The 26063-nt window shown below is 44.2% G+C and overlaps 1 protein-coding gene across 4 annotated transcripts in view; it reads left to right on the plus strand.

Moving 5' to 3' along the window:
• The window catches only part of ABHD5 (abhydrolase domain containing 5, lysophosphatidic acid acyltransferase), a 134622-nt gene extending 114217 nt beyond the window's left edge, over positions 1 to 20405 (plus strand). Inside the window, exons 8-10 of one of the 4 annotated variants that reach the window (XM_069211973.1) lie at positions 7680 to 7791; positions 15445 to 15631; positions 17422 to 20055. In XM_069211973.1, the coding sequence (XP_069068074.1) occupies positions 7680 to 7791; positions 15445 to 15631; positions 17422 to 17511 (389 nt within the window). In that variant the 3' untranslated portion in view covers positions 17512 to 20055. Of the gene's footprint in view, positions 1 to 7679; positions 7792 to 15444; positions 15636 to 17421 lie in introns of all 4 variants that reach the window. The other 3 variants (XM_069211971.1, XM_069211972.1, XM_069211974.1) reach the window with 3 other exon arrangements.
• The last annotated feature ends 5658 nt before the right edge of the window (positions 20406 to 26063 follow it).

Genomic DNA, 26063 nt, shown 5'->3' on the forward strand with positions numbered 1-26063 from the left:
GAAGACGAGTACTTTCATCTTTTTGGAATTGAGCTTCAAGCACTTGGCCCTCATCCTCTCTGCTACCATGCTCATGCAGTTAGTGAAGTTGGTACTGTTGGTGGTTGTCCTGTCCATTAGTGAGAGGATGAGTTGTATGTTGTAGGCCTAGGATACGATGGTGATGTTTTGGAGTCAGATGACATTGAGAGGTAAAGTTTTTAGTAGAAGCAATCAGGCCATAGGTTAACTTTTCCTCTCTAAAGATGGACGTGGTTTGTACTTTTTTTAAACCTCGAAGGAAAGACAATACTAATTAGCCAAAGTGAAGAGTGCCCTCAAAGATATGGCAACTTTGCTCTTTCTCACCCATAAAGGGGATGTGTCCCTACACTTCACTAGTGCAATCTCCTTGGTGCTGTTGCACAGTGTTTGTGCCTTTCCTGAGGGCAGCATTTTGGCAGCATTTCTCTTTGTAACTGGCAACACTGTCTTGGTCTGTGCCAGGCATACCTAGTTACATGTGAACTGCGGTTCAAACGCCGAATAGTGTGTCTAGTGTAAAATTCGGGCACTGAATGTGTTAATTTGTTATGGGAATAGGGGCTGGTCTGTTCTGGCATATGCCACACCCCTCATTTTTGGTACCCCGACGGTATGTCTGCCCCCAGACCCCTCCCTCCATTGGAGATTTGAGCCTGAATATTGCAGCTATCCCCAATGAGGCGGGAAACACCCATTCTGCCTCCCACAGGTGGCAGCATAACTATCTTGTGCCCAGAAGTAGTAATCTATGCCAAGACGAACCAAGAATCCACACCATTCCGTTTTTTAATTCTTTTTTTTAATTGTTACTCCAGTCCCTGATGGCTAGTGGGCTTTCTGGCTCCTGAGGCAGGAAGACGGGAGGTGAATCCTTCACTTTTTCCCCTAAGGCTGCAAAAAGACTGTTTCGGTCAGAGGCTGCAGTCCACTTCCAGGTTGGGCAAGGCTGCAGCCTGTTCTGTTCCTCACTTTTCTCCACAATGGCATGGTGTGATTTAGGGCTCTTTTCAGTGATGAATATATCTCTAGGGAGTGAAGAACCTATACGATCTTCTTGTGGCAATTGTGCACTGCTGTTCATGTTGTACCTATGTGATGGCTGTTAGCATGGCTTGGAACTTTTCATTATACAAAATCAAAACTATTGGCTTTGTCAGTACTTGTACGTTAGATACGGACGAGTACAGAAGAAACAGGATGAGCTAATATGGGTCTATTCTATCTGATAGAGACATTTAGCTGCATATTCCTTACTTTAGAATCCTCCCTAGGCGCGAGGCTGGATCCAGAAACCTCCCCTTCCACACCAAAACCCACTCCCCCCCTACCCTTCCATCCCCCCTAAACACATCTGCACATCAGAAGAGGGTGTCATGCGACTCTGTATCAACATCGTCTACCAGATGTGATGTCAACTGAGTCCATATAAACCCCTTGACAACAGGCCAACGTCTCTTTCTTTTACACACCTGCAATGTAGTTCCAGTAACGGTTGGTCAGGCAACTTTCGGGCTACTTCAACGTTTTCATCTACGGGAACAGGGTGCTTTTCCTGTCCATGTAATCAGGGTTCAAACGCTGTGGGTCCTGTGGATAACAAATGTTGGCTACGGACCCAGACCCGATTTGTATGTGGTGCCTGGCAAGCACCATGATGACGAACAATGGGACTCCTGTTGCTAACTTTGGCTGAAGGCTCTGCCAGAGGGTTGTGTAAAGCTTCTAGCGCATGGATGTCATAGCCGTTCCAGGCTTACCATCAACCAAGGTTTCCTGCTCATACTAAGGTCTGTTTGCGGGCCCATCTAAGGAGTCATTCCCATGGACATCATTCTCCATCGACTTCACAAGGTAAGTCACGATGCAAGCGGTCGACGTCACAACAGTTGCCATCTTTACATAGTATGGCCTCCCATCAGTCCTCGGTTGAGGAGTCGAGGCCTGAGTCTACCCCGGGTATCCCTTTTTTTCATGGGGCTGGGGTGACTATGACCCAGATGCGGGAATTTTATAAAATCACCTTCCACTGGCACGCCTATAGGCCTCTAGGAGGTGCAAGAGGTCTTGACTTTGTCTGGGCGGGTTCTCCCTCGGCTTCAGTTAGGCAGTCGGCTATGGCTTCAGCTGTCAAAGCTGTGACGACACTGGCGTACAGCCCTTCTGGATTCCAACCTTAGGCGCCAGTATCCAATCAGCGGACTCCGCTGGCGGCACCGATCGACGTCGCATCCCTCTCCCTGTCTAAAGTCTAAATCAACGTTAAAGAATCACCTTCTCTGTGGTAGCTGACATCTGGTATGGTGCCAGTCATGCTGGTTATCCCTGATTTCCCTCCATATTCTGGGGAGTCCCCTCATGTTAATCTTTACCCTTCAGAGGGACATGGTGGAGAGGCTTTGGAAGAGTTGGCGGGTATACCACCCATTTCAGATATTAATCATCCTCATGTAGAGGACAGCTGGTTGGCTGACATACCTGTGGCTAGTGGCTTGGACTCTTCCCCAGCCTCAGGCCTACTTCCCCTTCTGACCACGATGGCCTTGCAAGTTCCTGTCTGGTTTACTTGTTAAGAACGGTTGCTGTTGTTTTTGGATCTAACACTTCCTTCAGTGGAATTATCTTCTGATCCTCTGATTGGCATTCTTTATCAAGGCCAACCAGGGGTTGAGCCAGGTCTTCCTTACAGTGAAGCCCTACATTAGACCTGGCAGCTTTTTAGCGTGTCTCCCCTGTCTTTTTGCCTTCTTACCTCCTGGTTTTGGACTCTGTTTTTGCTGGTTTATTGTCTCTGCACACTTTACCACTGCTAATCAGTGCTAATGTGCAAGTGCTCCCCATATAAATTGTACTGTGGATTGGTTTATCCATAATCGGCATATTTGATTTACTAATAGGTTACTAGTAACGTGCCCTAGAGGTGCCCAGGGCCTGTGAATCAAATGTTACTAGTGGGCCTGCAGCACTGGTTGTGCCATCCACATTAGTAGCCCTGTAAACATGACTCAGACCTGCCATTGCAGTGTCTGTGTGTGTGCAGTTTTAAACTGCCAATTCGACTTGGCAAGTGTACCCACTTGCCAGGCCTCAACCTTCACTTTTACTGCATGTAAGGTACCCCTAAGTTAGGCCCTAGGTGCAGTGTATGTTTAAGGTATGACATATACTAGTGTGTTTTATATGTCCTAACAGTGAAATGCCGCCAAATTGGGTTTTCACTGTGCAAGGCCTATCTCTCTCATAGGTTAACATGGGGTCTGCCTTTAAATATCCTTAGAGGGCAGATTCTCTTTGAGAGCAGATAAAAATCTGGAGTTTAGGGTCTCTGAGCTCACAATTTAAAAATACATCTTTTATTGAAGTTGGTTTTTAGATTGTTAGTTTGAAAATGACACTTTTAGAAAGTAGCCATTTTCTTGCTTAATCCATTCTGTGACTCTGCCTGTTTGTGGATTCCCCGTCTTCGTCAGTTTGACAGTTGGTCTGTTCACACCTCTCCTCTAGACAGTGACACAAAGGGGGCTGGGGTGTAGCCTGCATGTCTTGATTAGCCTCTGTGCTGGAGGGGATTGGAGGAGTGGTCACTCACACCTGAAAGGACTGGGCCTGCCCTCACACAATGCAGTCTCCGACCCCCTGGTGAGTGTCTGGGGCCTGGCCTGGACAAGGAAGGATCTTGCAAACACTTGGGAATTTGCTTTGAAGTTTGCCAACTTCAAAGGCAGAACTGGGTATAAGAAGAAGACCCGAAACCCCAGACTTTTAGAATCTTTCTGGAATCAAGAGGAACCTCTGCCCAGGAGAAGAGCTGAAGAACTTAAGGAGGAGTACTGTCCCTTTGCTGTGCTGCTTTGCTGGACTAACCTGCAGTTGCTGCTTCTGCCCGAAAAGAGTGCAAAGGGTGAACTTTGCTGTGTGTCCTGCTTGAGAAAATTCTCCAAGGGCTTGGAGTAGAGCTTGCCTCCTGTTGGAAGTCTCAGGGACACCAAAGACTTCAGTTTCCTCAACCTGCAGCACTGGGAACTCTGTGTTTTGTGCTGTTTAAAAGGAGAAACCACCACGACACTGCCAATGACGCCGCTGGCCTGCACTGTGACCTGCCGACGCCACAAGGAGTTGCATTGCTACAATAGAAACCAGAAAGTATAATCTTGGGGACTTTAAGACTCTCTTTGTTTTGGTCTTAAAGGTTTTATATCAGATAGTCATCACAGTTTGATGGATTTTCTACACTTTAGTGTAGACATTTGTATGGTCTAGACATGTTCTTTAAACATTATTCCTTCATTTTCCTGGCATATGTCAGGTTATCATGGGTCTCCATTGAGACATGTCTCTCTTTAGATTCTGTTCACTCTTTTGTATAGAGTAATTAATATTATTGACTCTTTAGAAGTTGTTCTGCGCTTTTGCGTTTGCATTTAAGACCTCCTTCTTTTCTGAAGGGTTTTACCCTCTTAAGGAGTATTTTTGTTCTCTATGAAGATGTTCATGTATGTTGTGCATGAGAAGGTTAGATGTTTGCCTCTTTTAGGTATGACTATTTTCATTGTTTACCTGACTCTAGTTATTGTAGGTTGGGTTCACACCTTGTGAAGTATTGTCGTTAGACGGAATATACAAAATCGGTTGGATTCTTTTAATTTTAGAATCCTTTTAATTTTCAATTTTTAAGTATTTGACACCTTTTCTAGCTCTGTTGGTGGTTCTTATTCATATATGAGTCACATACTCACTTTGTTTTCTGCCACACTGCCAAGATTTCGTTTTCATACTTGCTATTTTATTCAGCCCTATCTTTATATATATTAAAACATTAAATAATAAAGATAAATCTATATTGTTACTACAATAGGTGTTTGTTTATTGTACTCCTATGTCATTATATAAACTAGCAATATCTGAAAGATATTTTTATCATCATTTTAAAGAGGGTAATTTGATGTTTTCTCTACAAGAGATAGGCATTCTCTGTGTTTATTGTAGAGTAGGTCTGATTAGGATATACCTTTACATGGCAAAGAGGAATTGCTCAATGTCATGTTATGCTGCTCTGTGTTCCAAAACTGTAGAACATGCAGTTTGGGTCTACATATAAGAAGAAATAGATTTATCTTCACTAGTCATTTGCCAATATTCTTCTACTGTCATGGGTAGTGTTTTTTTTTACCCATGTTTTCTTTGTCTTTGTGACTTTCATTTCTGTGGTCCTTTCCACAGTACTTATGGGCTACTCATGCATGGGTCCGGATCCCATTAATGGAACAAATAGTTTTATATTCACATTGTTTGTTCGCACTGACACAGATTGGTCATACTTGCATGGATAGTCTTTATTCCATGTGTTTTTCAAATGTCTTATGTCTTTGTTACAAGTGGTTCCTTCCACAAGTTTTACGTTGTGGAATATGTTATGGCTCACCTACATTATTAATTTCCGGTCTTTTTGACTTGTTCTAGTGTGAGATTTTTAATGGTCTAGGTCATGGGTGAAGTTAGCTTCGTGTTTTCAATGTGTTCATGATTTTTCTTACTATGATCCTTTCCACAGTTCTTTTGGTAAAGAGTATGCGTTTACTCAGATGAATTACTATTAGCATACAGTCTATTTCTGTGGTTATAGACTGATTTTGTTCTGATTACAGACTTTTAATGGAATCAGTGCACAGCCCCTCCTCTGGGATGGTATGGCTTTGGTATCTGATTCTAAAATAAGGAATATGCATCTAGATGACTTTACCAGATAATGCGTTACGGAAGGGAAGTAACTTGTTCATCTGACAGAGACAAGATCTAGCCGCAGATTCCTAAACGACCATCACATCATCCCTGCTCTGCGAACTGAGTCCTTCTTTGTCTCAAAGATTTAGTTTCAATAGGCAGTTTCTATATGTGGGTCCACGTTTTTGAGCGTGGGAAATAGTCACGGAAGAAACTGACACATCACATCCGTTGGACGACATCGATACGGATTCGCATGAAGCCCTCTTCAAACATACAGATGTTCTATGGGGCGAAAAAGTTTTCAGATCCAGTCTCACATCTGGGGAGGATTCTAAAGTAAGGAATGTGTGGATAGATCCTGTCTCTACCAGATAATGTGTTACTGAAGATAAGTATCTTGGGGGGTCATTACGACCCTGGCGGACTGCGGAGAAGCGGCGGTAAGACCGCCAACAGGCTGGCGGTCTAATTTTTGCAATTATGACCATGGCGGTTACCGCCATGGTCATCCGCCGCTTCTCCGTTCCGCCCGCTGGGCTGGAGACCTGGGTCTCCAGCCCGGCGGTCGTAACTATACCGCCGGCGGTATTTGGACCTGGCTGACCGCCATGGATTTCCTGCGGTTTGAAACCGCCATGAAATCCATGGCGGTAAGCACTATCCGTGCCAGGGAATTCCTTCCCTGGCACTGATAGGGGTCTCCCCCACCCCCACCCCGTCTCCCTCCCCTACACCCCCCACCACCACTGCCACCCCCCAAAGGTGGCAGGACCCCCCTCCCCACCCCGACGCCCAACATCACATCACTCATTCACACACGACACGCACGCAGGCACCACCAACACACATACACGCACACACACCGACATACATGCCAACATCCACACACACAATCAGACACGCACACCCACATTCAAACATACACGCACACATCCATACAGACATACCTACAGACATAGACGCACTCATTCCCAAACACACAACACCCCCGCAAGCATACACGCACTCACACACTCCCTCTACATACTCACACGCACACCCCCATGCACACACACAACACCACCCCACCCCCCTCCCCTAACGGACGATCGACTTACCTGGTCCGTCGATCCTCCGGGAGGGGACGGGATCCATGGTAGCTGCTCCGCCGACACCACACTGTCAACAGAACACCGCCACGCCGAATCACAGGATGTGATTCGGGGGGCGGTGTTCTGTTGACGTGGCGGTGGAGGTGGAGCAACCTCCACTTCCTCGCCGACCGCCAGTATGGCTGTTGGCGGCTTACCATCCGAAAAAGGACGGAGAGCTGCCAACAGTCATAATACGCCGAGCAGAAAACCGCCACCACTGGCGGTCTTCAGCAACGCGGTCCCTCGGCGGTCTTGATAAAAGACTGCTGAGGTCAAAATGACCCCCTTGGTCTTTAAATCCAGAATAGCAGTTATGCTGAAGTTGATCATTTAAGATTTAAGGCCGCCTGGTGGGTGAACTGCCAAGCTGCTAGTGAGTCAGAAACCTTGCCCATACCCAGCCACCCACATTTAACAATTCTCTATGGGTATGGCGGGAATGATTTTTTTTTAACCAAAAGTGCTGAGACCAGCAAGGCATGAGCATGTTTGGTGAAAATAACCACCATGGAGGCCCTACTGGTCCTCCTACTCCAAGAGAGGCCATGGAGGGTGTCCAGCTTATGGTTGTGGAGCTGCTGTTACAAGGTCCATCAGAATTAAAGGGCCATTGGAATGAGGTTTTTGGTGTCTAATGGAAACTATCCTGACAGGCCAGTGACTGGTTCTCAGGCAGTAACTAAACAGAAAGCAAAAGACGATGACTAGTACCACCATTACAAATTAGAAACAATTTGTTTCACTGGGAGTAGTCTGTGGCAAACATAGTTATTTGTTTTTTTTTCTACACTTTCCGGATAGGATTAAGTCTTGTACAGCGTCTAAGGCCAGATTTCAAGCGAAAGTACTCCTCGATGTTTGACGACGACACTGTGACAGAGTACATCTACCACTGCAACGTGCAAACACCCAGGTGAGTACTTGGCTGCATTCTGTTTCTTTACGTTAAGAGCTTTTTAAAATTGTGTTTGGAAATCCAAGGAAGTTGTGAGCTACTTGTAGTTTGTGTGATAGAAATAAGCATTCGACCTTTAATATTGTCGGTTTTGATGTAATTTGCCTCATATGTGCCAAAATGAAAACTAAACCTGTGTGACACTTAAACTACTTAATGAAGTTATGGAGAAGTTTCTATCACTGCCGAAAAAACAATCCACCTTTTTTTTGTGCTGATGCATTCTCAGAAGCAAGTGGAGGGAACGGATGGACCGAAGAGTCCCTCACAGTATCATCTCATCTCTTTCTCAGTCCTCGACTAGGAAGCCCAGATTGTTTTACAATCTTATGGACCACTCTGCACCCTAAAACAGTATTCGTAATGCATTTGGCATGGCATGCCTTCTACCTTTAACCTAACACGGTACTAAGCCATGACCCTGGCAGGGGAGCCCAGAAGCTCACTAGTTTACAGCAGTACCAAGATATATTGCACAAAGGCCATTAAACGTTAGATTTATATGTATAGCTACACCACAGTTGATGTATAGTGATGTGTTGTGTGAGTAGTGCCTTGAGATTCCACAAGGCCTGCATTACATGCACACAAAGGCGGGATGGATGCAGTTGCAACAATTTTTCCATGCAAACTTTACAATAATTTAAAATTTGGTCACTTTTTTTTTTAAGAACATTTTGGGGAAAATCTATCCATCCTTTGTTCCACACTGCATGAACGTCTCTTCCTTCTCCATCTTTAATTCCGCTCTCCATGAATGGGTCTTCTTTCCACCTTTTCTTCCACACTACATTATTATGTCTTCTGTCTCCGTCTTTTCTTCCGCACTACATGAACAAGTCTTCTTTACATCTTTTCTTCCACATTACATGATCATGTCTTCTGTCTCCATCTGTTCTTCCTCACTACATGTATGAGGCTTCTTTCCACCTTTTCTTCCACTCAAGATCATGTCTTCTTTCCATAATTTCTTCCACACTACATGAACATGTCTTCTGTCTCCATCTTTTCTTCCACATTCCATGAATGAGTCTTCTTTCCACCTTATCTTCCACACTAAATGACCATGCCTTCTGTCACCATCTTTTCTTCCATACTATTTGACTGAGTCTTCTTTTCATCTTTTCTTCCACACTAAATGGACATGTCTTCTGTCTCCATCTTTTTTTCTGCACTACGTGAATGAGTGTTCTTTCCACCTTTTCTTCCACAATACACTATCCTGCCTTCTGTCGCCATCTTTTCTTCCGTACTATTTGAACGAGTCTTCTTTCCATCTTTTCTTCCACACTACATGACCATGCCTTCTGTCTCCATCTTTTCTTCCGTACTATTTGAACGAGTCTTCTTTCCACCTTTTCTTCCACACTACGTGACCATGTCTTCTGTCTCCATCTTTTCTTCTGTACTATTTGAACGAGTCTTCTTTCCACTTTTTCTTCCACACTACACTATCCTGCCTTCTGTCTCCATCTTTTCTTCCGTACTATTTGAACGAGACTTCTTTCCATCTTTTCTTCCACACTACATGACCATGCCTTCTGTCTCCATCTTTTCTTCCGTACTATTTGAACGAGTCTTCTTTCCACCTTTTCTTCCACACTACGTGACCATGCCTTCTGTCTCCATCTTTTCTTCGGTACTATTTGAACGAGTCTTCTTTCCACTTTTTCTTCCACACTACACTATCCTGCCTTCTGTCTCCATCTTTTCTTCCGTACTATTTGAACGAGACTTCTTTCCATCTTTTCTTCCACACTACATGACCATGCCTTCTGTCTCCATCTTTTCTTCCGTACAATTTGAACGAGTCTTCTTTCCACCTTTTCTTCCACACTACGTGACCATGCCTTCTGTCTCCATCTTTTCTTCGGTACTATTTGAACGAGTCTTCTTTCCACTTTTTCTTCCACACTACACTAGCCTGCCTTCTGTCTCCATCTTTTCTTCCGTACTATTTGAACAAGTCTTCTTTCCATCTTTTCTTCCACACCATGCCTTCTGTCTCCATATTTTCTTCTTTTCTATTTGAACAAGTCTCTCCTACCAGCATCTCCTACTGGACCTCACTCGCTCACTCCAGCGCTCTCCTCTCCCTCACAGGGCCCACAAGCAGATGGACACTGGTGTTCCAGGGTCCAGGGGTGGGTGATCTTGGATTCTCTGGGTGTTATCCCTCTCTTAGCTGGGAGTCTGTCCTGGTCGCAGGCAGAAGTCTTGTAGAGCTTCTCTTCCTCACACAGCCCAACTGGGTGCTTGACAGTTGACAGTTTTGGGGGCCTTCAGCTTATGGTCTGTTCCAGGACACCGGATGTGATTTAGGAGTCTGAGTTTTTGAAGTCTATGTTTGCGGTGTGTTTCCCTTCGAGGTGCCCTCTCCTCTGCCCTGCCTTTCCTCCAGAAAGCATTCTGTCACAGGAGGACCGACTCTGAATCTAGTAGCCCCACAACACAGGCCATAAGACTGAGTGACTTGTGGTTCACGACTGGATGCTAGCCACAGTGATATGTGTATTAACAAAATACCCCAGGGCCTCAGCCCTAATCTTTATGACTCTCTTATCTGCTCCATTTCCTTGCTGAGATGTGCCCAGGCCCCTTCCAAGTGACTTCTCTCTGAATCAGAGGGCACCCTTTGCGGTATACTGAAGAGCCTGACTCTGCCTTCCTCCAATATGTCCCACCCAACTCACAGGAAAGCAGCAATCCACAAATCTGTCTGAAGGGTATTCCTCTACCTCCTCCTGTTCTTCCAATTAGCCCTGGGTCTCCCAAAATGGAACCCAGAATCTTCAATGTATTGTATAATTAACAGGCACACATACACCCAGCACACGCTTAGAATATACACACACTGTACAGCACTATGTCTTCCAGGTATTGTACTACTCAGAGACCAACATGCATCCAGCACATGCATATGCCCAGCACTGCAGGATCCCTGTTTTGAACTACTCATAAGCACACATAAATCCAGTTCCTATATATATATATGTATATATATATATATATATATATATATATGTTCAATGGCATGTGTGGCTGTAGATACACATGCTGAGCATACTCCTGCCATCTAGTGTGGGTCCAGATGTGTGCAAGTTGTTTTTCTTTGAAAAAGTCTCTTGAGTCGCAAGGCAAAGTGACTCTCCCTCTCGGTGATAATACATATGGGCATCGACTCCATTGTTGGATTGCTTTCTTTCCGCCATCGGGTTCGGACATGTTCTTCAGCGCTCCGGTTCGAGACAGTTTCGGGTCGCCTTCAGTTGGTTGTTACTATACCTGTCGGTATTGTTTTTGGTTACGTTCCACCAAAGTCTTTCGAAAACAGAAGCAATTGTTCGATCGTCGATTAAGCGTTCTCCGGTCGTGGCCTTTGGGCCTTCTTTCTTGACTTATTACCTTCTACTCAACAATGCGCTGCTAATGGACCGATCTCCTTTTCGATTCTGTCTCAACTGCCACTCGAAATACCGGCATACAGATCTCCATCAGGTTTGCAACCTGTGTCTGTCTCCAGACCACAACGAAGAAAACTGTGAGGCCTGTCGATCTTTCAGATCGAAGAAAACATTGCCGGACCATCAGGCGTGTCGGAAAGAAATGCAGCAAAAAGAACCGGAAGAGACACCTGACATCTTAATCCATCATGATGTCGAACAGGCAGAGGAGGCACTGTACAGGGCCTCAGCAGCTAAATAGAAGGTCCTCTCCATACCAGACTCCAGCTCTGACATTGAATTCAGTCTACATGTCGAGCGGTAGTCGCAGCACATCTACGCAGAGTATTTATGTCTTCCTATATCTGGACGATTAGGTCATCAAAGCTAGTACCCTTCAGTTGTTTCTGCAACACACAGAGACCATTCTACAACTTCTTCATCAACTGGGGTTTATAATCAACATACAAACATCTCACCTTCATCCTTCACAGATTCAGCCTCATCTAGAGGCTACTCTCAACACACAGTTTGGCCTAGCCTACCCAAATGCAACCAGGATTTATATCACCACTCTGCTACATGAATTTCACCCCAAGTAACACATAACAAACAGTTCAAAGAGTTTTAAGTATATTGGCATCTTGTATTGCAATAGTGCCATATGCGAGACTACGTATGCGTATGCTGCAGGAATATCTGGTGAGTCAATGGTCTCAGTCACAGGGTCAGTTACAGGATCTAGTGTTGGTAGACAGCCGCACACATTACTCTCTGCAGTGGTAGAACACAAAACTTATCAATGGGGTGGCCGTTCCTAGACCCAGTTCCCAGATCATTCTCACATCGGACATATCCCTCACAGGTTGGGGTGCACACCTACAGGATCTCACAGTTCAGGGTCTCAGTGACACCAAACACCAAAGTCTCCATATCAGCTGCCTAGAGCTTCATGCAGTTTACTTAGCATTGAAAGCATTTCTAGTTCACCTGAAAGGCAAGGTTGTCTAGGTTCAGCCAGACAACACAATAGCCATGCTGTATTTACAAAAACAGGGGGGAACAATCACGCTATAGCTAGCACGCCTGTCTCAGACGATTTGGCATTGGGCAATACAGCACAACATTCACCTGTTAGCAGAACACCTCCCAGGCTCAAACAACAACTTAATTGACCTTCTCTGCAGGATGCAGCAACAAGTCCACAAGTGGGAACTCCACCCATACTTATGCTGGTGGAGGTTTCCACAGATAGACCTGCTCGCCACAGACAACGCAAAATGGCCAGACTTCGCCTCCAGGCTCCCACTCCACTATCCAATGGCAATGTTCTTTGGATGAAGTGGTCAGGGATATTTGCCTACGCTTTTCCACCTCACCCACTTCTTCCATTTGTGGCTCGGAAGCTCAAGCAAACCTCTTTCACCCTGTTTCTGGTAGCTCCCACTTGGGCTCAGTAACCATGGTACACCACATTACTCGAGCTCTCAGCAGTGCCGCACGAGAAACTTCCTCTTAACCCAGATCTTCTCACTCAGAATCATGGAGAAGTCAGGCACACCAATTCAAAAGAACTCAACCTTGCGTTTTGGGTCCTGAAGTCATAGAATTTAGTTACTTGAATCTCCCACCAGAATGCATGACCATTCTCAAGAAAGCACGCAAGCCCACAACCAGAGCTTGTTATGCTACTAAGTGGAAAAGATTTGTTTTCTACTGCCATGATAAACACATTGAACCCTTCGCGCCAATCGTTCAAAACATTGCTTGCTATTTGCTTCATTTGCAGACCTCTGGCCTAGCTTATACTTAAGTATGCCTGCATTTAGCTACAGCGGCTGCCTACCTGCAAAACAGACATTTATCATTGTTTAAAGTACCAGTCATTAAGGTGTTAATGGAAGGACTTAAAGGAGTAATTCCACCCAGGGTTTCCCCTGCACCTGCTTGTGATCTTAATTTTGTACTTACCAGACTTATGGGTCTACCATTCGAACCTTTGCATAACTGCTCCCTCCAATTCCTATCTTAGAAGTTAGTCTTTTTAGTAGCAATCACTTCACTTAGATGTGGCAGTAAGCTCCAGGCACTAGCCTTGAAAGAGCCTTTCTTTCAACTACACAGAGATGGAGTTGTCCTTCAAGCTAACCCAAAATCCCTTCCAAAGATAGTTTTCACTTTCCACGTCAGTCAGTTAGTTGAATTACCAGTTTTCTTTCCTCAACCTAATTCAGTTGCAGAAAGGGCCCTTCATACACTAGATGTAAAAAGACCTTTAATGTATTATATTGACAGAATAAAAGGGTTTCATAAACCTAAGCAACTCTGTTGCATTTTCGCCCCCTAACCTAAATCTGGTATCTCCAGATGTATAATTAAATGTATTCAGACTGGTTACGCCAAAGCTATAAGAATTTTACCTACACCTCCTAGAGCCCACTCTCCCCGTACGATAGGCCCTTCTATGGCTTTCCTGGGCATTATAGCAGTAGCAGAAATTTGTAAAGCAGCTACATGGTCTACGCCACACACTTTCACTAAACATTACTGTGTGAATGTATTAGCATGCCAACAAGCAAATGTAGGACAGGAAGTGCTGCGTACCCTTTTTCAAACAACTGCAACACCCTCAGGTTAGCCACCTGGTGGGCACTGCTTTACAGTCTATGCAGAGCATATGTATCCATAGCAACACATGCCATTAAACAGATTGTTACCCTGTAAGCATCAGTTCATGGCATGTAGTACTGTAGATTCACATGCACCAGCCCTCCTCCCCAGTCACCTGTGGTTGTTGTGTACCTTCTTGTAATTTTATATGCATGGGCATCTCTTTACTAACGCTCACACACACTCCAGTCTCACCCGACTGCGGGAAAACAATCTAACAATAGAGATGATGCCCATGTGCAGTATCACCAAGAGGAGGAGGCACTCTGCCTCGTGACTCAGGAGACTTCTTTGCAGAAAAACAACTTGCACACATCCAGACTCAACATTAGATAGCAGGACTATGCAGAGCATGTAAATCTACAGCACTACATGCCACAAACAGATGCTTTCAGGGTAATTTAATCCATATATAGCACACGTGCCCTGCACAGCACTACACACCAATCTGATGGAAGCAAAGAGTGAATAAAGCACACAGCAGCGTAGTGAGCCTCTAGACCTCACTCCAGTGACACAGGTACAGGTGGGGTGGGGTGGTGCAGCACCCCCAAAAACATGTTAGAGTTCAGAAGGTGAATGAGCAATAAAGATGCCTTTATGTTTTATCTTGTAATGTAGGTCAAATGCCAGGTGCTGTCTTCTAACAAATTGCTGAATATGCTTTTAACATGGAGACTGGTGTTTACTTTTCTTTCTCTGACTGCAAAGTGAGAGGATTTTGTAATGTGAACTATATAACAATCTTCCTGAGTAGGAAAGGAAAGGCTGTATGATAATGTTTACTAACAAAACAAAACCTGAACTGTACAAATATTTCAAAATATGCCAGCAGTTAGGAAAGCATGGATTAAGCACTTTCTTCTGTAATTTTGAAATGTGGTGAAAACAAATATTGTAATAGGTTCAAAACAAACCAAGACGCTTAAGTTGGTGGTATGTAAATGATAACTATTAACTGAAACTCAATTTCCACACATCATCTGTGTGCTATATACTATTATCAGTAAAGCTACACGTCTGTGCAAATTTAGAGGCCATGTCAATGGAAAAAGTGTTGTCTGTAAATGACCGTGCTCCACACACGATGCTTTAGCAATATATTTGTGACTGTGTGCTCCAAAATGCACCATTGGACACATACCACACCCTTTTCACTCCTACTGAATGTAAGTGGCTCATTCTCTACACCTGATGAGGCGCTGAAGTGCTTTCCGGCGAGTAGGACGCTACTCCACAACCCAGAGGATTAGTGGTGGATTAGTATTAGGAAATATAAATTGTTAATTTGAGCGGTGGACATGTGAGTCTGTTGGCTCCCTATGACTTCAGTGATGTACCACTTATGGCAGCACCCCCACTCTAAAATGTGTTCCAGCACCACTGCACACATTGCACACAGCGACCAGTGAACAGTCTCCGTTACACAATTGTAATCAGTCAGTTGTTAAATCTCTGAATCTTCTGTGAATTTAATGATGGTCTCTTGTCGTCACAGCGGGGAGACTGCGTTCAGAAACATGACCGTGCCCTATGGATGGGCACAGAGGCCAATGCTGAAGCGGATCGACCAGTTGGACCCGGACATTCCGATCACCGTCATCTACGGTGCACGCTCGTGTATCGACGGGAACTCCGGTAGCTCCATCCAGTCCCTGCGGCCGGGCTGCTTTGTGCAAACTGTAGTAAGTTCATCATTAACTTTTCATGTTTTACCACTGATCCACCGCTCATGAGTAGTCTCTCACCGCTTTCTTGCTTAAGTTGTTTAGCGTTGGTGAGAAGCAGCACGTGGGATTAATTAATATTGGGTTCCACTTGCACCCACCTAATGAATTCTTTTTTATTAAAATGCATTTTTACAGTGAATAAATTATTCTACGTTCTGCATTAAAGTCACATTTTATGCCTTAAAGTTTTGCCAACTGGTAGTTTGCAACTAGTTAATAAATTGGGAATCCTTTTAATATTTTCTTACACAATAGATATGTCACATTTGTGCGCCATTTTATGACACCCAACTGCCTAAACAGCTTCAAAATATTTTAGTGTTTGTTTGTCGAGTGCAATAACAGTAACTGAAGAGAACAGAGAAGGATGTAAACATACCAGGCACCCTTCCGCGCTCTCCCATTAAATCAACCTGCCATATTAACTATGTTTTTTCGATTGTTGCATTGAGTTACATTTCAGTTGATCATACATTGTGAGTTAACAAATCCATCTGATTTAATGTTCTGTCCAAATGACCCACCGTAGCCTCCTCGTTTCTGATCAATCTCAAATTGACTTGTTTTATGTCTAGACTGACGGCCTAGTGAGGTTTTGATCCGAATAGTATTTCTGGGTATGATAACGCCCTATGCTTCTTTGCGAGAAGGGATCACTCTGAAGAGCAGGGGATGTGGTGAAAAAGAGAGGCACGAGCGTAGCACTTTCTAGGACGCCCCATGTAGCACTATGTGCTATGGACTGCAATGGAAATGATGCAATTCAGACCCGTGGCGTTGAAGTCCAGTAGCTCTGAAATGGTCCAGGAGGTGGAGATGTTCATGTGTTGTTGGTCCCTTGCATATTTGCTACAGTTTGTGGCCCTCCACACCTAATAAAGACCTGAGTGGTTCTTAAAAGTTGACATCTGGGCTGCTATTGTTGAAACTTCTTAACCTCATGGCAGCCTCCTAGCACCATGTTCACAACCAGACTGCTGCTGTCCACCTCATTGCCTCCCTATGGATCATTCTGAAACCATAGAACCGCCCACCAATGCCCCCTGATTGAAACCTCTCCTGTTCTGCCTCTGAGAACTACTTACGGGATACAGGAGAATCTTCCTCCCCTACTTGTTGCACTGTCTCAGCACCTTCCGTCCTGTGAGCAGCCCCCTCGCCAACCAGTAAGTCTCACTGGGCTTCATTCTTTTCTGGTCATGTAGCGGCCTGAAAGGTCGTTTTGCGATCTGCACCCTCCTGCGCCCCAGTGCTCCTTCTCTTCTGCAGAGGAACACTGAGAGCTCAGAGGGGTGACAGTGGGGAATCACAGTGGAAATGTAGGCAACCAACAGAGAAGCCACCAGGATTTGCAAGTCTGACTTGGCGTCCAAGTAGAATTGGGTGCCATTTGCATGAGGTCAGTTCATTATCTTGCAAGACTTTTTTTAGGGAAGAACTAAGGTTTAGGGAATATTTACACTTTAAGGACAAGTGACCTCCCCGATTTTCTCTCCAACTAGCTTGTCACTTTCTTGCATCCATTTGTGACCAACAAGGTTAAGACACCAGCTCACATCTGATTCTGCATGAATAATTGTGTGCCATTTCAGGGGTCAAAACTCAAAATTTGTTTCCTATTTAGTTCTATGTAAAGATATGAGGTTTCACATAATTTATTTATGTTTTACTTTAAAAATGAGATACAACCGAATAATGGAAATTAAGAATCTCATCTTGCTGGATATGTTGTTTTTTATATGTAGGCCATTCGTGGGGCAGGCCACTATGTGTATGCTGACCAACCAGACGATTTCAACCAGAAAGTCAAGGAGATATGTGATTCCGTGGACTGACCGGGGCTTGCAAGCAATGACTGCCTGTTTGCGGTGCCTGCTGCTCCGGAGGAGACGCATGTAAACGGACAATGAAGTGACTCGAAGACTGTTTTGCACATCCATTGCTTCCTTTAAGAAGTATCTTGCACACTTGTACCCAAAAGTGCCTATTTGTTGGAACACTTTTAGCTGTAGCGTTGTACCATTTTTACACTTCTTGCTTCCAGATCTCTCATTTATATTTATATACTTCGATTGAAAAGAACTCAGCTTTTAAGATATACTTTAAAAGATATTGCTCATGTTTTTAACTGGAAGATGTTCTTAAATTATAAGTGAATATGCAACACTGAACAGTTGCACTTTATTCAGCATTGTATGCCACACACCCACTCAAGAAAACTCTATTCTTAACTCGTATATTATTAATATATATATATTAAGGTTTGTAGCAGATATAGACAGTAGTACTTTGTTGTTTTTGCTGCATACAATCAGCATGTATTCAATGGTAGCAAACTCGTGGTTTTACTAAAGAAATGCTAAAATGTATATTTTATTTTGCCACTAACGTGTACGTTTTAGGAGATCTGAGAAGTAAATTCTGGACCAGGCTCACTTCAGCTCAGGTTCAATATCCTGTGGAAAAAGGTACGAAGGGAATCTTTCACAACAGGACTGCCCCATGTCTCCTAGGAAACTTGGAACCCCGTCATAAACCCGTGGATAATATATCCTTTCTGCTGGAATCTTATCACAGTCATAATATTTGTTTTTCTGCTCAGTTTTTTAACTTCTAAACAGTTCAAGGTCATGTTCGTTAGATAAAACGCAATGGGCAAACGTTTCTCGCCACACCAGCTGCCTACCTGCCCGTCGTAAGCCGTGCACTGTGTATATTTGAGAATTCATTTGGCCTCAACTGAAGGGTTTTGTGGAGATATTTCTAATAACCCGCAATAAGGTTTTCTACCAAAGTGACTTCTTCTCCGGTCATCGGAATACCGAGATTGGGACGCGGCGGGAACCCATTCTGGAAGACACTTGACGTTGCTATTGAACATTAGAACATACCTCATTCTGTGTATGGATAATCGGCTCTGCTGAGAGAGTGCATTTATGCAGCGATCCCAGTGTGATCGCAAACACCTTGCACTGAGCACTAGATTTCACATCAGCATTCGTACCAGCTATCCTTTCTCCCGTTCACCCTTTGTGACAGATGTATTTTATGTAGCAGCACTTGTAAGTAAGAGATACTGCTTGTTCGACAGCGGTGTTGAGCAATCAGTCCCATGGAGCTCTGTCTTGGCACTCTGCACAATGTATGTGTTAGTGTTCTGTGTTTTGGTGCATTTTTAAAAAATATTTGATGTGATTCTACTCGTCATATTGGCTCTGCCTAAGGATAGATTGCCTTGAACTATGGCTTTGCAAAAAGTTTGGAATAGGGTATTCCTAATATACGAGACAAGATATTACACTGGAAAGGAGAGCCCTGGTGTGTTTTTAATAAGATATTTTCATGCATCATTGTTAGCCAATGTAATTTACCTCAGTTTTAATATGAGGAACTGTGCCAAAGGTTCCAAGCCAGAGTCTGGTTTGCTTCTGGCTCTGCAGGTACCTGATTCGTTGTTGACTGTGGCTTGCAAACAAGGCCACACCAGCCATATCTTATGTTTCATGGTGCAGCAGACACGTGGATCCATAATTTAACCCCCTAAATTCTAGATATTCCTAGTCCTACAGGCAGACCTGTTAAGCAGCTTTGATAGGCCTCAAAGCACAAGCAATTTTGCACTCCAGTCTGTTGCTTTATTCAGGTTGCTGATGTGTCCAACAGGTTTTCCAACTACGAAGGTACTTCGAGAAGACACAACTGTACCTGGAGCTTCTTTCTGGTTGTCCAATTTCCAGCTTTTCCAACAAAATCTCAAGCTCATCCCGATCCTTCAAGGAGTTGACTACAAACTATGTGATAAATCAAATTCGTTCAAAGCAAACTTGGAGCTTGTGATAAGACTGGTACCTGCTTCTAGAACTAGTACTTTAAACCTGCCCATAATCAGGTTAAGGCGGACCTGTGGGATGGACATTGTCCATGTCAAACTTGTGTCCCTTCCTGTCAAGCCTCTTGTCAATATGGTGCTCATTAAATGCAAGTGTTATCCCATGGGAATACAGTCACAGAACATGGTGCCATAACTGCATTGTTGCACAAAGCTCTATGGAGACTTGAGTTGTATTTAAATAATGTTACTGACCTGATTGGAAAAAAGGTTGCCCTTTAACATAAACCGTAATCAAAACTCTTCTGCCTGATAGTATTCATTTTACATTTCTTAAGGTGCTTACTAAAATGTAAACAGAAAATGCAAGTTATCTCGCCACTTTAAAGGAAACCTGTTTAAGAAATGGAAATAGCATGCATGTTGATTTTGTTGTAAAAAAAAAAAAAAGTTAGATAATCTGAGGTTTGCTAGTGCTTGTAACTTTGCATTTTAGAAACCGAGTATTTTCTTAATGAACACAAATATATATATTTCTTGTTCTTCACCTAATTAAACGTCTTGTAAGCGTGATGTTTTTGTAAAATGTTCGCTGTCATGAGTATAATATGATTGATTTACTTCAGTTATTAGACAAAGTGGCATCTTTTAAATATGCGTTGGCCACCTCCATGCCTCATCAAACGTCTGTAGAACCCTTTCCCAGGATGTTGGCACAGTGCCACCTTCAGGACTGTCCTGAAACTCAAATGTCCATAAGAGAGGTGAAAGGAGCAAAAGAAAATGTGGAGACCCCCCATTTTAGTGTCGAGCCTGTGAAAACATTTGTCAGCTCATGCATCTTGCTTGTGAGACTGTTGTTAACTAAAAAGGGCTGGCGCCCGCCTATTGTTTACCATTTGTTTGCTTGCTTGGCACTCTTCTTTACAGCCTCATAATTGGTCACTGCAGGCCTTCCTGTGGAACAGGGAACAAGCACTGATTTAACTAAACACAGACCACCAGCCCGTTAAGGACCCCGCCGGCCCAATAAAGGACATTCCGCTGGGCCGGTGGGTAGAAACAGTGTTTCCACCAGCCGGCCAATGGAATGCTGGGCCTGCACATTGCCGACGGCTCCATATGGAGCTGTCGTCAATGTCACAGTGCGGCGGATGCAGCAGCACCGGTCGTGCATATCAACGCCCGTAAATCGGGCAGTGACATGCGCGGCAGGGCTGTGCACGGGGGCCCCTGCACTGCCCATGCCAAGTACATGGGCTCCCATTCTGCCAGCCTTTCATTGGCGGGGGACACAGCCAGGGAAAGGCTGGTGGACACAGGTTCATTATCCGGCAGCGCTGCCCTGTCGAATAAGGAACTTTGCCATCGTCAGGCTGCCTGGCAGCGGTAGCCTGGCGGTGGCGGAGTTCCGCCTGTGGCGGTCACGCCATGAACATAATATGGCAGTGTGGACCGCCGGCATGGCGGTCCGGACCGCCTATGTTCATAGTGACCGCCTATGTTAGCAATACATTGCAAGCGATCAAAAACAGCTGAGAATAGGGATCTTCCTACAAACCTTTATTTAAAAGTAGAAAATAAAGGAAATATATGGCATTGTTGAGCAATAGGCTTCATTGAAAGAATAAGCATAGAAAACTGGAACTGTGCCTTTAAGAATCTCACAGCACCCCCTGTATCCCATCATGCCCCACAGGTGTCAGTTAGTTCAGTTAATTTTTCTGGCTCCTTCAGTTAGGATCCTGGAGCACTGAGCTCTTCTTTATTTTTACTAAAAAGTCAGAAAAATATCACTGCATTAAGTGAAAAGTTTTCTTTTGACAGTTGCCAGTATTTACTGCGCTGACAACTTATTTTCTGACGGGAAATTTTTTTAAACCAGTCAAAAAGGCATGGAGTGCCCAGCCTCTGGGAAGAAAAAGGCTAAGACTGACCCCCCATTCAGTCGGTATTGTCTGCCTCCCAGATTCCCACCGTCCTGATTCCTGTCCCCATTGCCAGAACTTTTCTGAGCACACGCTGAGGGATAGAGAGAAGATCAGGCTTTGTGGCTTTATGGACAGAGAAAATTCCATAAGAAGCCTTGGAGAACTTTCTACGTCCTCCAAAGAGCCCTCCTCTCATCCTAAAGAGCACCAGAGAGGAGATCCGGTGAAAATGCCATCAATCAAGGCCCCGGTCGACATTGAAAGGTAGGGCATCAAAGAAAATACTGGCCTTCTCAGAGATGCTGTCAAAAGCAGGTGCCGGCCATCCCTGAGCATTGAGGCATACCCGAAGAGCGATGTTGAAGACTACATCTCTGGTGCAGCAATATCTGTTGATGTCAGGACTTCAAGAGATGCATACAATACGTCAAAATATGCATCAAAGTCTCTAGAAAACACTGCACCTGTGTCAGAGGTATCTTCTCAACCTCAAACACCTGTAAGGTCAATAACTCACTCGCCCTTCCACCTATCTCCAGGATATTTGGAAAATTTGAGGAAAAGGCCAGTACCTGCAACATCTGATTAAGAATATTCACAGGTATATTCACCTTCCAGACCTCACACACTGTCTCCAAAGAGAATACCTTCACTTTTTCTCTCTTGAGTACTGCTTCTCTCCATCCTACCTCTGCTACAAAAACAAGCCAACATAAGAGACCAACATCTCAAAGGGCTTCAAGTCAAGTAAGGCACCATCCTAAGGTCACAATCTAGAACGAGATGAAGAAGTCCTAGCCCCCATCACACCAGATCACGATTAAGGACAAGATCCAGAATGTCAAGATCTCACACCAGGCATTGGCGAGTACCATCTTGGTTTACTTCATTAAGGTCATCAGTGCGAGACTATTCTCCAACACTTTCAGATACACCTCCAACATGTGTTTCACCTGTGGATGATCTCATCACCTTCAATGATGTCCTGATCAGAGGTGCCACAAAACTGAAAGTAGATATTCCAACTCCCTCTGCCTCATCTTCTGTGATCTTTTAAACTCTGCATCACAGAGCGACTTCACAACCTCTGCTTCCTCTGGTGCTTGAATTGCTGGAACCAGCAATGCAATTGTTCCTTACTCAGTCATCCTTAAGATCCGCACCTTCTCCAATACTTAAGAAATACAAACCCCCGGATCAAGGCCCATTATTTCTGAGGTCTGAGCCTCCTCTGGATTCTGTCATAGTCGCTGCTACAAGAAAGTCACATAATGCAGCGACATCTTCTACCTTAACAACACCATATACGGAGAGTAAACACATGGATGCAATAAGAAAGAAAATGTGTGCTACCTACATGAAGGTAGCAAGCTCTTTGGCACTCTTGGAACGCTATGACAGATCCCTTTGGGACTCACTCTCAGAATTTACAGGAAAGTTACCAAAGGAGATCAGACAAGATTTTCTGGAGGTACTTAATGAAGGAGGGATTATAACTGACCAAATCATAAGCGCAGCTGCAGATGCATCCGACTTGGCTGCACATGGATATGCCCATGGTATATGAACAAGAAGATTCTCATGGCTACACCTTACTGGGCTGAAACCAGAAGCACAACACTGTATTCTTAATCTTCCGTTTTCTGGCAACACTCTCTTCGGTTCACATGCAGTCGAAGAAATTTCCCAAATGAAAACAGAGCTGGACCCTCTCAAATCGGAGGGCCTTCAGAAAAAGAAAGAATACCAAAGACACTACAGGCCCTATGATAGGAGATAGCAGAGGGTTCAAACCCCTCACTGGCAACAGAAAGTCAAGGTCTCATTACCGCCCTTGTAGACCACTAAGAAGTAGAGGGTTGCAGCAACAACAACAACAACCTGCAGCACCAGGAAAGTCTACTGCAAAACAATGAAAACTATATTTCCCCTTCACTGTTTCCCGCTCCGGTGAGGGACGTGTAAGCACCGACATGGCAGAGTGATACAAAATCACAAAAGACAAGTAGGTTTTGAATATTATGCAGAATGGCTACTCTCTAAGCTTCAAGTCCCTTCCTCCAGCAATACTGCCAGCAAGAACATCTCAATACCTATTGCCTCTTTGGCAATCAGAAATCACCACCTTATTGCAAAAAGAGGCAATGAAGGAGGTTCTCAAAGGGAATTGGGAATCTATTCCCGTTACTTTCCGGTGAAAAACAAAGGCCCGAAGCATGAGTTTAGACCCATCCTAGACCTAATAGTGCTGAACAAGTACATGCGTTGAGAAAAGTGTAGGATGCTGGCTCTGCAGCAGATATATCCACAACTGCAGCAAGGGGACTTGATGTCTGCTATCGGTCTGTAGGTTGCACATTTCCATATCTTGATATCCACCTAGCATCAAACGTTTCTTCGTTTTTTCAGTGGGTTCCCGCCATTACCAATACAAGGCCCTACCATTCAAACTCAAATCTGCACAAGGACGTTTTCAAAGTCCTTGGCCATCGTCGCAGCTTTTCCAAGGAGACACAAGATATTCATTAATCCATAACTCGACGACTGGTTGATAAAAAGCTTCTCTCCGTCCCAGGCAGCGGAGCATTTCCAGTTTTGGAGGCAGACACTATCAACTCTCGGTCTTCACATAAGCTTCTAGAAATCAACAGACAAAGTAGTCCGGACATTACACTACCTAGGAGCAATGCTGGATACTCAGTCTGCAAGAATGTATCCTTCGGAGGAGAGACTATCATCAGTCTGAAGTGTTTCACTCTTCTAAAGTCTCCTTGTCCGACTGCAAGTTAGATAGCATCTCTTCTGGGGTTGATGGCATTGTATATATTTATAGTTCCCAATGCTAGGTTGCACATGCAACCTCTACAGCAGTGTCGGGAACATCAATGGAACCAGTTATCCAGCCGTTGGGAAGACAGACTACTACTATCACAATCAGCACGTCAGTCTCTTCCATGGTGGTCTCAAAGGAACAATCTCATGGTGAGGCTTCCCTTCCATCAGGAACTTCCCTGACAATCACTTGTTACAGAGGCATTTTTCAGGGATGGGGTGCTCATATGGGTCTTCTTCAGACACATGGTTCGTGGTCAGACAGAGAACAAATGTACCACATCAATTTGCTGGAACTCCGAGCTGTCCATCTGGCTCTGAAGTCCTTCCCAGCACTCGCGATCAACAGCATCCTTGTCCAAACAGACAATGCAACAATGATGCATTACCTGAACAAGCAAGGGAGAACTCACTCTGGTCCTCTCTCTCAAGAGGCACAGGCCATCTGAAAATGGCTACTAGCCATAAGTCTCACAATAACAGCCATCCATCTGCCAGGAACTCAGAACAAGCAAGCAGACGATCTCAGTAGAAATTTTCAAGACCAACATGATTGGGCTCTCAACGACTATGTCTTGCAAGAAATATTCCAGAGGTGGGGTTATCCTTACATTGACTTGTTTGCAGACGTCAACAACAAAAGATGCCATGACTTTGCATCTCGATTATTCCAACCAGGGTCACAAGGGGATGCCCTTCTGATAAACTGGTGAGGGAAATTTCTTTCCTCATTTCCACCGACTCTTCTCAGCCCAACGTCGATCCTCAAAATATACTGGTCGCACACTAAGATGATTCTCATAGCCCCAGAGTGGCCTCGCTAGTGGTGGTACACAGACCTTCAAAATCTCTTTGAGAGGCCTCACAAGAGACTACCATGTCGACAGGATCTCCTGTACAAGTTCGGGGGACAGATAGTACATACCAACCTCTCCTCCCTGAACTTTGCAGCATGGCTCCTGAATTCATCTGATATGGACACTTAGGACTTTCCTTGGAGTGTATGGACATTCTAAGGGAAGATAGGAGACCTTCGCCAAGACATTCATATGCATTTAAATGGAAAATATTTTTTTTGTGGTGCACACAGCATAATCATAATCCAGTTTCATGTCAGGAGGATGTGCTTATTCCCTGTCTCCTTCACTTAGCCAAATCAGAGTTACAGTTCTCTTCCATCAGGGTGCACCTTGCTGCCATCACAGCTTACAGAAAATCGACCTCACAAATTTCATTTTTCAGTATCACAGTCGTAAAAAAAAAGAATTTCTTAAGGGGTTAAAGAAGGTGTTGCACCTATTAAAGAAGCCTTCTCCTCCTTGGGAACTCAACATTGTCCTTTCTAAGTTGATGGGTCGTCCATTTGAGCCAATTCATAAAGCCTATCTGCAGCATCCCACCTGGAAAGTGGCTTTTTTGGAGTCTATCACTTCCGCCCGTGGGGTAAGTGAAATTCAAGCCTTATGTTCAAAATTACCATATACTATATTTTACTCTTAACAGGGTGGTTATGAGAACACACCCCAGTTTTCTTCCAAAGGTAGTCTCAGACTTTCACGTTAATCAGACAATATCTTTTCCTACACTCTTTCCTAATCCAGCGAATCAAGCTGAACGATCTTTGCACTCATCGGATGTTAAGAGGGTTTTGAAATTCTACCTAGATAAGACCAAAAGTATCAGGAAATCAGATCACTTATTTGTTAACTGTGGTCCAATTCGCACAGGTTTATCCTCCTCTATAAAATCATTCACCAGGTGGCTTGTTTCATGTATTGTACTTTCTTATCAGTTA

The sequence above is a fragment of the Pleurodeles waltl genome, chromosome 10 (genome assembly GCF_031143425.1).
Source record: "Pleurodeles waltl isolate 20211129_DDA chromosome 10, aPleWal1.hap1.20221129, whole genome shotgun sequence".
Taxonomy (NCBI): domain Eukaryota; kingdom Metazoa; phylum Chordata; class Amphibia; order Caudata; family Salamandridae; genus Pleurodeles; species Pleurodeles waltl.